General features: G+C 36.9%; 1 protein-coding gene across 4 annotated transcripts in view; it reads left to right on the forward strand.

Annotated features, from left to right (window-relative positions):
* PCNX4 (pecanex 4) overlaps window positions 1–12,370 on the forward strand; it is a gene marked incomplete at its 5' end in the record, with an annotated part of 28,814 nt that extends 16,444 nt beyond the window's left edge. The window contains 5 exons of one of the 4 annotated variants that reach the window (XM_079769055.1): window positions 848–1,208; window positions 4,268–4,371; window positions 6,147–7,183; window positions 7,560–7,746; window positions 11,594–12,367. In XM_079769055.1, coding sequence (XP_079625181.1) covers window positions 848–1,208; window positions 4,268–4,371; window positions 6,147–7,183; window positions 7,560–7,746; window positions 11,594–11,845 — 1,941 coding nt within the window. In that variant the 3' untranslated portion in view covers window positions 11,846–12,367. Of the gene's footprint in view, window positions 1–847; window positions 1,209–4,267; window positions 4,372–6,146; window positions 7,184–7,559; window positions 7,747–11,593 lie in introns of all 4 variants that reach the window. The other 3 variants (XM_079769056.1, XM_079769058.1, XM_079769057.1) reach the window with 3 other exon arrangements.
* Between the last annotated feature and the right edge of the window lie 1,886 nt (window positions 12,371–14,256).

A 14,256-nucleotide genomic window follows, 5' to 3' on the forward strand; every position in this document is an offset into this window, starting at 1 on the left:
AGGCCCAGTGCATGATTGAATCATGCACGTGTAGGGTCCCTTACACGCTTTTGCTTTCGATCGCAGGGGAGCTGGGTATCTGTCCGCTGGTGCACCAGCGGACAGGCACCCAGCTCCCACGCTTTTGCTTTCGATCGCAGGGGAGCTGGGTATCTGTCCGCTGGTGCACCAGGCCTTTCAGAAGCCTCCGGTGCGGCGAAGGCTTCTGAAAGGCCTGGTGCCTGAGCGGACAGACACCTAGCTCCCACGCTTTTGCTTTCGATCATGGGGGAGCTGGGTGCCTGTCCACTGGTGCACCAGGCCTTTCAGAAGCCTCCACCCTGCCGGAGGCTTCTGAAAGGACTGGTGCCTGAGTGGACAGGCACCCAGCTCCCCCACTTTTGATGGTCCATGGTGGGACATGAGCTCGCTGCCCCAGAGGCCCCTTCTGTGCCACAGCACAGCCATGGCACAGACGCTGAGCTTGAGCCGCCGCTGGCGACGTGAGCTCAGCATCCCGCCGGCCCAATCGGCCACCCCGGCTCCCCCGAGTCCCGCCCCCCCCCGCGCCTCCTGGCCAATTGCGGGCATAGCGAAGGTACGGTCAATTTGCATATTTGTCTATTATTAGGTAGGATTATAGATGGAATTGTTTCTTTCATTCATTTTTGGCTTATTTACTATTACAATGTAGAATACAATTGATTTTTTAATATTAATCTTATATCCTGAAACCTCACTAAATTCTTATTCTAATAGATTTTAGATTTCATAAAATGAGAAAGAATAAGAATTAATCATTTTAATAATAAAAAAGAAATATAAAAGATTCTTTAAGAATAAAAAAATTATTTTTATGCCTCTACAGGTTGGTATCATGCGTGACCGTCTGATTCAGTTCATCTCTAAATTGCAGTTTGCTGTGGCTGTACTTTTAGCATCATGGACGGAGAAAAATCGTAGACAATCAACCACCACTTTATGTATACTCAACATTGTTTTCTGTCCATTCTTGTTGGTTTTCATAGTTTTTTCCACACTACTTTCTTCTCCCCTACTCCCCCTCTTCACCCTTCCTTTGTTCCTGGTGGGGTTTCCCCGACCTGTTCAGAGTTGGCCAGGAGTGGTGGGCACTGCAGCCTCTGTGTGTGCAGATACAGTGTACTACTACCAAATGATCCCAAGTTTGACCACTGCACTGCAGTCTGCAATGGTAGCTGGAAGTTTAGGTAAGTAAATGACTTGTGCTTAAATACTCACTAATGTATTTAAAGTACAAAAACACGAACACACAGGAAAACAGTCTTTTGAGCCAACTACTTACACAAATTATAATACTTTAATGTACAGGCAGAAAGACTAAATATAAAATAGATGTATAGCTCCTGCTCATTGTTGTTGTTTTCTCCTGCTCCTTATTTTGAGGTAAAGTTACAAAATAAAAATACTAAGGGAAAATTTTATTAAGATGATCTGACAATTTTTAAAAAAACTTTTTTATATGTTTTTATTGATTTTTAGAGAGAGAGGAAGGGAGAGGGATAGAGAGATAGAAACATCCATGAGAGAGAAACATCATTGATCAGCTGCTTCCTGTATACCCCTTTTGGGATCAAGCCCACAACCCAGGCATGTGTCCTGACTGGGAGTCAAACCGCAATCTCTTGGTTCCTGGATTGATGCTCAACCACTGAGACACACCAGCTAGGCTAAAAAACTTTTTTCTTGAATAAAGTCAGGTTGTAGCCTCATCACTGAAACATGAAAACACTTTATCTCCCAAAATTGTTATGTATTTATGAGTTCATAGCAAGAAGATGCAGTAGCTTCAGACCCATAAAGAGGGAAAACTAGCTTTATTTTACATAGTATCAGATTGAAGAGCTTAAGGGAGTTTGCTCATATATTATTAGTTCTTATATAGCAACTTACCCTGACAAAGTTACAGGGTAAGATAACAAAGGCTTTGGTCAATGATTGGTTGCCTCCCAAAATGAAGTATTATGTAATTTAGCAGTATTTTCAATGAGAATGAATTAATTTTATGATAATTATAATTTTATGTTACTTTTATAATTTTATTGTACAGTAACTGCAAATTCAACTATGATATGCCTCTACAGGTTGGTTTTAGATAAGGTATAAGCTGATGACAACAGTGTATAACCTCTTACCATAGGCCCCTGAAACTTGTTTTAGAAATGAGCGATGGCCTCCTAGCAAACTGCTGCCAGGCAGAATAGCAATTACAATTACAATATGAAGGTAATATTTACTTGGGTTGGGCTTTTCTGTATGATTATGTTAGATAATTTAGAAAAAACTTTACCTGTGTAGTACAAATTTTTTGTGAATAATCATTTTCCTTTTATAGGAAATATTCTATACTTTTATCCAGTTCCAATTAATTTTTATTATGCAATGCTATGCCACTTTTAAGTGGCAGTGCTGTGCCACCTTTTAAAATACCTGTAAGATTAAACTCACCTCTGAAATGATAATACCTTAATAATAAAGTAAAAATTATACTTTATTATCAAATCAGTCACACTCAGCCAAGAAGTGTGTTAATAAAGTATTTCCTGGGGAAAAATGAGGTAACATTTCACACACATCTGATTGGCAAAAATATAAAAAGTCTGACATAAAAAGTTGCCAAGTATTGGCAACGTGTATGGGGAACAGGAACTCTCAAACCCTGCTGGAAGGAAATGTATAAATTTGTAAGCTACCTTGAAGAATAAACTTATAGTCTGTAGTAAAAGTGTACATATCCCATCACCTAGTGATTCCAGTTTGAGTCAGTGATCCAGTAATTCCAATTGTAGAGAAACTTGCACGTTTGGTTTAAGACCATTCCTAGATTTGGTTATTTGCTAGGAGGGCTCACGGGATTCAGCATATAGTCGTAGTAAGAGATCAACCAAAGAACTTGTATGCATATAAGCATAACCAATGGACACAGACAATAGGGGGGTGAAGGCCTGGGCTGGGGGCAAGGGCGGGCTGGGAGAGGACAATGGGGGGAAAAGGGGACATATGTAATACTTTTAACAGTAAAGAATTTTTTAAAAAAGAAAAAAATATGTTATGGCTAAAGCATATATAGCATAATCAGCAAAGGGAAAAGTCACATTGGGTAAGAGACTAAATGCAAACTTCCAGGTGTCCTCCCCAGTGTAGTCACACAGAATGTGCTTAATTCCCCAGCAATGCGTGTGACAACATGTGTGAGATGTTGACTATCACGGAAACTTATTTGAGATTCAATGTCTAAGGCTTTTGCTGGAGCTGGTCATGAGGCACCCTCTCTGCCTAATGCATACCAAAATTCCAGACTCCCAGAAGGAAAGCCAGTGTTCGGTATAAACTGTATTGTTTGCACTGAAATACAAGTTCCCAAATGCCAGTCAAGGGCCAACTTTGTAAGCAGGCCTTTCAAGCATATCAGTTAGTTCTGTTTGTTAACTTTCCTGCACAACACCTTGTATAAGCAGACTTGCACAGAGATAATTTCTGCAGCATTATTAAAATTGGAAGCATCCAAAATGTTTATTAAATGGGAAGTGAATATTCAAATTCAGCTCTATTCATATAATGATTTCTCAGTGCAGTTATAATGAATGCCTGAGCTGTTTGCAGTCGATATGGGCAAATCTCAAACATCATGTTGTGAGAAAAACCAAATTTTAAAAGTATTTGTACAGTGTAGTAGGTAGCATTTTATGTAAATTTTAGTACCATAAAACATTTTTTAATTTATTGATTTTGTAGAGAGAAGGGAAGGGAAGAGAGAAACATCAATTTGTTGTTTCACTTATCTATGTATTCATTGGTTAATTCTTGTATGTGACCTGACTGGGGATTGAACCGTGAACTTTGGTGTATCTAACCAACTGAGCTACCTGGCCAGGGCCCCACAAAACATTTTTATGCATGTCTATAAAATGTCCACAATGTTTTAAATCATTAATGTGAAGTTGGCTTTTATATACTGTATTTAATACTTTTCATGATATATTTAACATGTAGTTAGGATTTTATATAGCAGCTTCTAATATATTGTTTTCTGGAAACTATATCCTTGACTTTTTATGTATTTTCACCTGTTAAGAGCTCAATTTAATGCCTCATGATATGCAATGAATAGTTATTTCTATTTTTGATGTAAAGAGAGGGCCAAAGGAGTTGTGAATTAGCTGAAAGTGTGTTATCAATTTTGAAGATTCGTGTGGAAAAATAAAAAAAGTTTGAACAATGACTTTTCTTTTTTTCAAATTTATTTTAGGTCTCCTCTTACCTGGTTCTCACTACTTGGGCCGTTTTCAGGATCGTTTAATATGGATAATGATTCTAGAATGTGGCTATACTTACTGCTGTATTAACATTAAGGTCAGTGTGCGTTTGAAACCTCTCTAGTACTATATTTATTTTACATGTGTAAAATTTTACCTGTTATGTACATATCAAACACTTTATAGTTCAATTTGAAAGAGTATCTTTTAGTTACCTGTGAAAACACTTAGGGATTTTTTAAAATATATTTCAATATGTACCTATTGATAGGCAGACTAGTACTAATTATGTAATAGAGCATAGTAACAAAACATACCTTCCCCTTTTCATCCAGTCCTCCTGTTCTTTTTATCCCTATCTAATTGAGCCTCTCAAAAGTATGACTTCATAATATTTTTTCACATCTACATCATATAAGCATTTTCAATTTAATAAAAACCTTTTGACCCCAATGCTTCTACCTGCTACACCCTGTGTGTTTATTCCTTCCTTTTAGAGAAAAATGCCTTATTTGAGTTGCTTATAAAACCTAATAATGTGATTCCTTTTATTGACCTTTTGTGCTCCATGACATCCTATCTAATAAAGAGGGAATATGCTAATTGACCCTCACGCCATCACAAAGATGGAAGCGCCCACAGCCAGTAAGGAGGGAATATGCTAATTGACTGCCCCACCCTCAAAGATGGCGGCATCCACAGCCACAAGATGGCGGCACCCAGGCCCTTCTGCCCCACCAGGGCAGCAGGTGTGCGGAGTCCCCAGTCCCCTCAGCGCCTCAGCCGCCCAGGGCCAGCCCGAGGTGCAGGCAAGCCTTGGATGCCAGCTGCCCAGCCAATGCCCGAGGCGCAGACAAGCCTCAGATATTGGCTGCCCAGCCGCCTCGGGCCGGTCCGAGGCACAGGCAAGCCTCGGATGGCAGCTGCCCAGCCAACACCTGAGGCACAGGCAAACCTCAGATGTTGGCTGCCTAGCCGCCCAGGGCCACCTGAGGCTCAGGTAACCAGGGCCAGCCGAGGCTTACACTGCCAGCAGTGGCAGCAGCAGAGGTGTGATGGGGTGTCGCCGTCCCCTGGTCGCCCGGTTGCCTCCCTCCCCTGAGGGCTCCCGGACTGTGAGAGGGGGCAGGCCAGGCTGAGGGACCCCCCTCCAGTGCTTGAATTTTCATGCACCAGGCCTCTAGTATGTGGTATAAGGATATACCTTTTGGTGGCAGTCTTTTTTTCTTCCTTTTTCAATTTTTTTGGATACAAGCTTGCTTAACTATAGTTTTGCCAAAAGAGAGCTGCTTTATGAAATTTACATTGTAGTGAGAGGAGACAGACAATAACCAAATAATAAATCTGTATTATTATTATTATGTTATTATAGTAAAAAAATTGGAATATGAGAATGGTTAAATAAATGATGGCATATCCACACATTAGAATAATGCTGTCATATAAAGTAGGAGGGAAGGATATAAAACTATTGTACATATTATATAATTCCAATTTTTTTCCCCTCCAAAAACTCTTAAAGGTTTTGAATAAGTGTGATTCAACCTTGACTACAGATAGTCTTTTAAAATTACAGTCATATTGAATAAAATTATTTTGGTAATTTCTAGTGGAATTTCTAGAATTTCTTTTGAAATAATGGAATTACTTTTTATTTCTGTATCCAACATCAGATATCTTAAGTACCATTAAGTTGGAATTAAGGTATATCTCTTGAGGTAAAGAAAATTTTTACATTTTTTAAATATTTTTATTTTGAGAAACCAATCCAATCCTTTTCCTTCTCTTTCAAAGGAAAATAATCCTAGCAAGTTGCTTTTCTCTATGTAATAAGTGATCATAAACTTGAGTGCTTTTTAATTTCTTCTGTAGGGGTTAGAATTGCAAGAGACATCATGTCATACTGCTGAAGCTCGAAGAGTTGATGAAGTTTTTGAAGGTGCCTTTGTACAAGAAGAATGTGCAAAAATATGTTCAATTAATAGACACTTTGGAAATGTCTTAACACCCTGTACTGTTTTGCCTGTGAAAATCTATTCTGATGCCAGGAATGTCCTCTCTGGCATAATAGATTCTCATGATAACTTAAGAGAATTTAAAGGTGACCTTATTAAAGTACTTGTGTGGATACTTGTTCAGTACTGCTCCAGAAGGTCCAGCATGCAGGAAAATGTTCACAAAACTGAAAATAAAGGGAAAGCATCTCTAATAATCCTGCCTGGTTTGAGTACTTCACCACAAACCAAATCCCCAGAAGACACAGTTAGTTTAAATTCAGAAATTTTAGATGACTGGTCTGATGATGTTTTGGGTGATGAGCCAGCTACCAAAAAAGAAAATGAAGAAAAAGGTCAATTAAAAGTTTTGCAAAGTATAAATTTGCCTCTTCCAGGATCAGTAGAATCACAAATGGTTGGTGATCATTCTATAGGTAAAGTTACTGAAAATAGTCTTTACAAAGCAGTTATATTGGGATACCCTGCTATTGACAAAGGAGCACAAGAAGATATGGCATATATTCCTCTCATGGAGTTCAGTTGTTCTCATTCTCACCTGTTAAGCTTACCTGAGGAGTGGAGGTCTAACTGTTTGCCTAATTCCAAAATGAGGGAGATGAGCTTATTGTTTCCAGAAGACTGGTACCAATTTGTCGTAAGGCAGTTGGAATGTTTCCCTTCAGAAGGAAATGGCCCAAATGTACTGGAAGAAATTGCAAATGACAGAGTTTTAAAAGACTTTTATGTTCATGCAGTAATGACTTGTTATTTTAGTTTATTTTGTGGAGATAATATGGATCCTACTCCTGGTCATATATTGAGAGTTTTCAATGGTGTTTTGCCTTGGTCTATTGCCCTTAATTGGCTGACAGAAAAGCCAGAACTGTTCCAGCTAACACTGAAAGCTTTCAGGTAATTCATTTTGATTATATACAAGTTGTAACATTGGCAAGAATATGTTGAGTTTTTTTAATAACCTAGAAGAAGATACATCTTCATTTCTAATTTTAAAAAATAATCACTTTCCTGAGAATGAAAAAATTGTTTACTATGTATTGTGATTATATCAGGAATACACTTTAATATATACTTCCTTATGTTTTCTTTGTGTGGGGAAACTTATTTTTCATTTGGATTTCTTCACTTTAACTACATCATTTCTCTCTTTTGATCTGAAATACCAACTATCATTTCAATTTAATATCTTAAAATATTGATTGAACAAAGTCTATTTTATTTATAAAGTTGGTAAAATTTTCTAAAATTCTTTGTTTCTCCATTTTTTTAGATATACTCTGAAACTAATGATTGATAAAGCAAGTTTAGGTCCAATAGAAGACTTTAAAGAGCTAACTAACTACCTTGAAGATTATGAAAGCAACTGGTACATTGGTTTGGTATCTGATGAAAAGTGGAAAGAAGCAGTTTTACAAGAAAAACCATACTTGTTTTCTCTGGGGTATGATCCTAATATGGTAAGGTTAAAACTTAGTTTTTAAAATTTTTTGTATATTACCTTAAAGAACTGAGATTAATTATAAAGTATTTGAACTAAGTGATAGAGAGATGACATTTTATGTATTAATTACCGTTTTAATGCATTTGTAATCATGACTTTATGGTCAACATAGTCCAATCGTAAAATGACTGATTATTTACTTTTAAAAACTTAATAGGAGCCAATTAAAAATGTTGTGTATTCATGGTGTAATAACTGACTCATAGAATAGTCAAGTAAATGTTGTTTGCTGTAGAATATTTGACTAAAAGGATTGTGTTTCTATGCTAAATTCAAATATAGAAATTATCACTTTGAGTTTGACTCGTAGAAGAAAAATTAATTTATGATTGGCAAAGTATTTCTTTTGCTGACAGTTATGCTTTATTTGAAGAATAACTGACTTGTGAAAATTAAGAGACTTCAAATAGTGAATAATTTTTTAGAGATTTAGTACTTTTCTCATAGCATTTAAAATGGCATTGAGTGTGGACAAGTATGAAAGATTCAGTGTTATGGGCTTATTATGGGTTCCATGCTGGCATTAGAACCTAAGAAGCGCTGCAGATGTGCTCCCCAATGAAAATGATGAAAGTCATTTTTAAAAACAAGCACTTAAAGTCTTGGAAATGGTCCTAAAAGTATACAGCAAATGAAGAAACATGTATTCAAAAAAAATCAACTAAAACCCAGTAAGTACAGTGAGAGACTGTAGTATTTGAGCCAAGGCTCATTTTCTCCCAGCTCAGTAAGACAGAAGCATTCATTCAGATTGTTTGGCTAGGAACAGAGCTCCTCTCCCTCAGCTGCTAGTTGGAGAACTAAAGTTTTCTGAAAGAGGCAGGGCTTCAGCATTTCTTGTCTTATTCTCAGCTACCTGTTTTGAGTCTGGGTTCTAAGCATATGTAGTCAAGATGTGAGACTTCCTTTCTGGATAACCCACCTCATTGGATGGAGACTTTACCCTGGACATGGTTCCCCTGGGGCCCTGGTCACCCTTGTGCATCCATAGGGTGGAGGTTCCACACTGGGAGAGGCAAGAAAAGAAGACCTGAGATTGCTGCTGCCCCTCTCTCCACCAAGCGCTTATCTCCCGAAGCAGAGGTGTTACTCAGAGAGAAGCACATCATTGTCTCACCTTTAGATTCAGAGCTCTGGCTCAGAGATTTTGTCCAGTGAGAGAAGCAAATGATGAGCAAAACAATAACAACAACAAAAGGAACCAGCATTATTTGCAAAACAGTGTAGTCACTTTGAAGCCTAAGATTCTCTCAAAAACTACAGAGGTTGTAGTGAAAAATAATTAAGAGATAGTTGTTAAATTCATTAAAAATATAAGCGAAACCATAGGCTGGGTAGATTAACAGGAAGAACCTGGAAAGAAACAGCAGAGAAGAGACCTCCTGGGATCAGATCAAACCTTCATCTCCAAAGTTATTTTTTCAAAGGAGCCCAAATTTAATTGGATCAGTCTCTGAAGCAACATATGCCCCAAGTTATTGTTGAAAATGTAGAGCAATCAGTGATGTTTAACAGCTGGCTGTGAGCACTTAACACAGAGAGCCCTGCCAAAACCACTGCTATCCCATGGTAACTGGCATTCACAAGGCTGTACTACCCAAGGAGCAACATCAAAGATTTCACAGTAGGCCGAAACCGGTTTGGCTCAGTGGATAGAGCATCGGTCTGCAGACTGAAAGGTCCCAGGTTCGATTCCGGTCAAGGGCATGCACATTGGTTGCGGGCACATCCCCGGTAGGGGGTGTGCAGGAGGCAGCTGGTCAATGTTTCTCTCTCATCGATGTTTCTAGCTCTCTGTCCCTCTCCCTTCCTCTCTGTAAAAAATCAATAAAATATTAAAAAAAAAAAAAAGATTTCACAGTAGGCATGGAGGTAGGGATTAACGTCACTAAACTTATCCAAAACTTCACTAAACTAATAAGCAAATAACAATAATAAGCCATGCAGTAGGGGGAGGAGAGGATTAGTACCCAGAATTGCTACAGTGTTATCTGAAATGTCCAGTTTTCAACAAAAATCATGAGACATGAAAAGAAACAGGAAAGTCTGATCCATATACCAGGTTAAAAAAAAAAAAGACAACAGAAATTGCCTATAAGATCAACCAGATATCAGATTAACAAATATTTCAAAGTAGACAAATATGTTCAGAGGACTAAAGGAAACCATGTGTTAAAAAGTCAACAAAGTGGGCAACAAAATGGATATAGAAGGAACATACCTCAATGTAATTAAGGCTTTATGTCACAAGCCCATAGCTAACACCATACTCAATAGTGAAAAGCTGATCTAAGATTAGTAACAAGACAAGGATGCCTATTCTTGCCACTTACTCAACACGGTATTGGATGTCTTAGCTAGAGCAGTTAGGTAAGAAAAAGAAAAGTCATTAAAATCAGAAAAGAAGTAAAACTGTTACTAACTGTAGATGATATGATATTATATGCAGAAAACTCTAAGGACTCCACCAAAGTAATTCATTAAAGTTACAGTATACAAAATTAATATATAAAAATTTGTTGCATTTTTATACACTAATGAACTGTCATAAAGAGAAATTAAGAAAACATCTCATTTACAGTTGCATCACAAAGAATAAAATACCTAAGAATAAATTTAACCAAGGAGGTGAAAGACGTGTACACTGAAAACTCTTAAGACATTGATGAAATAATTTGAAGAAGATACAAATAAACGGAAAGATAGTCCATGCTCATGGATTTGTCATCAGGGAAATGCAAATAACCACAGTGAACATCACTTCATACACACTAGGATGACTAAAATGAAAAAATCAGATAAGTGTTGTCAAGGACGTGGAAAAATTGGAACTCTAATACAGTGCTGGTGGAAATGTAAAATGGGACAGCCACTTTGAGAAACCTGACAGCTTTCAAATGATTAAACATAGAATTACCATCTGACCTAGTTATATCACCGTTAGGTATATCCCCAAGAGAAATGAAAACATAGATACAAATAAAACTTGTACAAGAATGTTGATAGCAGTGTTATTCATAATTGTCAAAAGGTGGAAATAACCCAGCTGTTCATCAACTTATGAATACACAAAATGTGGTATATCCATGCAATGGAATATTATTTGATCATAAAAAAGGAATGAAATACTGTTACATGAATGAACCTTGAAAACATGTTAAGTTAAAGACTTCAGTCACAAAAGATCACATATCATATGATTCCATTCATATGAAATTTCCAGAATAGGCAAATTTGTGGAGTTAGAAAGTACTGTAATGGTTCTTAGGACTGGGGGAATGAAGGGATGGGAGGGTAATAGCTAGAGTATAATATTTCTTTTTGAGGTCGCGAAAATGGTCTAAAATTGACTGATGATAGTTTTATATATCTGAATATACTAAATAAATGGTTGAATTGTACACTTTATATAAATAAATAGTATGGAGTGTGAATTATATCTTAGTGGAGCTCTTTTTAAAAAAGAGCTTATTGTGTGATTTCCAATAGTATTTATGACTTACGCATTGCTGAGGCCAGATCTGATGAAGGAATAGAGAAGGAAATAGAAGTAGTGAGATTTTGCTATTCTGTTCATGGAGTGAAATGGCTGTCAGGGAATCTTTTCTCGCATACTTATCCATAGAATTACCTAATAGAGGTGACTCAATTCTGAAGACAAGCAATTCATGTGCACATTTTAATACACCACTTTCTATGTTTTCCTTGAACAATGGAATTTTTTTCTAGGTTTATAAGTAAAATATAAAGACCTGAATATAATCTCTTTTTTTCTCTCCCCCCACCCCATTTATACTTTAAAGGGAGTTTACACTGGGAGAGTACTTACCCTTCAAGAATTATTGATCCAAGTTGGGAAGTTAAATGCTGAAGCTGTTAGAGGTCAGTGGGCCAATCTTTCTTGGGAATTGCTTTATGCCACAAATGATGATGAGGAACGTTATAGTATACAAGCTCATCCACTACTTTTAAGAAACCTTACAGTACAAGCGGCTGACCCTCCCCTGGGATATCCAATTTATTCTTCAAAACCTCTCCATATACATTTGTATTAGAGCTCATTTTGACCTGTATTGTCATCAAATGGGATGTCTTTATTTTTTCATTCTAGAAGAGTAAATGGGTGATTTTTCAAACTTCACTGACCTTCCCTCTCTCTTCCCAAAAGTCAGATGCCTGGGAAAAGCTAAGCTCTATAAGTTGATTCTCTTAGCTATTTTAATGGGGCGGGGGGTGGGCACGTGGAAACTTTGTCTAACACAAAAGTTAGAACTATTGGCCAATATTTGTGCCCTATGGATTGTGGTAGGCTTTGTTAAATATGAAGCATTTGTATAAAATTAGAAAATGACTTTTTAATGCTTTCTTAAATGTGATAGGTGACTTGACTTACAAAAGTCAACAACTATGTAATTTTTACATACTTAAAAAGATATTCCTATCAGTGTTTTTAAGTAATGATAACGGTGCTATTAAAAGTTACATAATGTATATATATTTATTTATTTGAAATGCGATTAAATTTTATAGTATTTTCAAACTTTGTACTGTTTTATTTTAACATTTAACATGGTCTGAATGACTAAATGTTTCCATATAATTATTTTCTTTTCATATACTTCAATTCAGAAACCATAAAAATGTTTAATAAAATGTCTTCCAATAAAATATTTTTCTTCCAAGTATCCTTTTTATGCATGTGAAAGGAAAGGAATTTATCCCATTCATCATTTAATACTCACAGGATTATCAACATTAGGTGATTCAAGGAGTACTCAAATGTATCAAAAGCTATTTGAAGGACAAATAAGATGAGAACAAAAAGTGACTAGTTGATTTGACAATTTGAAACTAAATAGGGACCTTAATTAAAACTTTCTTTGGGGAAATAGTAGAAATGGAATCCAGACTGGAATGGTTTGACAAGTGGAAGATGAGGAAACTTTGCCATGAATGAGAGAGAGAGGCATGGGAGCAGTTTGAGGAGGATGCGAGGTGAAGAAAAGGCATGGCTTGTCATTATGATAATAGTGAAAATCTCTAAACAACTTAAAATGTCCATTACTTAAGGGATTGCTAAATCTATCAATGTTAAACAGTCATTAAAATGGATAATCACAGAGTGTTTTTTATTTTATTTTATTGATTTTAGAGAGAGGGAGAAAGAAAAGAGAGAGAGAGAGAGAAACATCAATGTGAGAAATATGGATTGTTGCCAGGGATCAAACCTACAACCTGGGTATGTGCTCTGACCAAAAATCAAACCCACCACCTTTTTTGGTGTATGGGATGACCTTCCAACCAAATATAAGCTACACTGGCCAGGACAGAGAGTATTTTTGAGAGAATTTTCATAGGTGACAAAAAATACATAAAATTGTCCAGCTACTAAATTTCAATTATGTAAATCATAAGCCTGAACTCTGAACTCAGATGTAACATCAAGCCCTGTCTTCTTAACAACTATGCTGTTTCCCCAAAATTAACTAACATACAAACCGCATAATTCATTAAGTAAAATTAGTTCAAAAAGTTATCCTTTGCACTTACAGTCTGTACCATGCCACATGTTATTTTGTACCATTCTAGAATTTTTCCACAATCCGTCCTTTCGATTTTACCCCAGATGCAGTGATTTATTAATCATAATTTTCATCACATTTATTACATTTTATCTGAATACTACACCCATTTCTCTCCCCATCCTAAGCAATTATTATAATACATCTGTTTTTCTTTGTATGTTTTCTTGCAAAATGAGCACTACCTTCTATACACATCAATTTAAGTGTGTATAAACATAATTGTGTTCTAGTTCTTTCTTCACTCATCACCATTCTTCTAGGACATATCCATGTTGCTGTGTACATTTATTCCATTGCTTTTACTTGCTGTACCCCATGGTGGACCTCCATCTTCCCTCTTTCCCAAGGATAGCCACCAGGGGGCCTCAAACTTCCTCAACAACTATTCTACAGTGATTTTATGTATGTTACCTTAGCGATAGCTTAACTGTGAACTGCTTATAAAGAACCAGGATTTTCTCCTGTTACACCCAACTTTTGACAGCAGATAGTTAAGGAATATTTGTTGATTTTCTATTGAGGCCTATGCATATTATCTACTGTAAGGTGCTAAAGATGAAAGTAAAATTAACTATAGAGTAAGGGATTACCAATGGATTCTTCCTGGAGTTTAATCTTGACTTTACCCCTTACCAGCCCTATGACCTTGGGAAAGTAATACCTACTTGCTTTGGGCATCTTCTTTCTTCCTCCACAAAGGAAGATAATACCACCTACTTTAGGATACTTTCATGAGGAATAAATGAATTAACTAATACAAAGCACCTCAGCCCTGGCCGGTTTGGTTCAGTGGATGGAGCATTGGCCTGCAGACTTAAGGGTCCCAGGTTCAATTCCCATCAAGGGCACATGCCGGGTTGTGGATTCAACCCCCAGAAGTG

Source organism: Cnephaeus nilssonii (genome assembly GCF_951640355.1).
Source record: "Cnephaeus nilssonii genome assembly, chromosome: 4".
NCBI lineage: Eukaryota > Metazoa > Chordata > Mammalia > Chiroptera > Vespertilionidae > Cnephaeus > Cnephaeus nilssonii.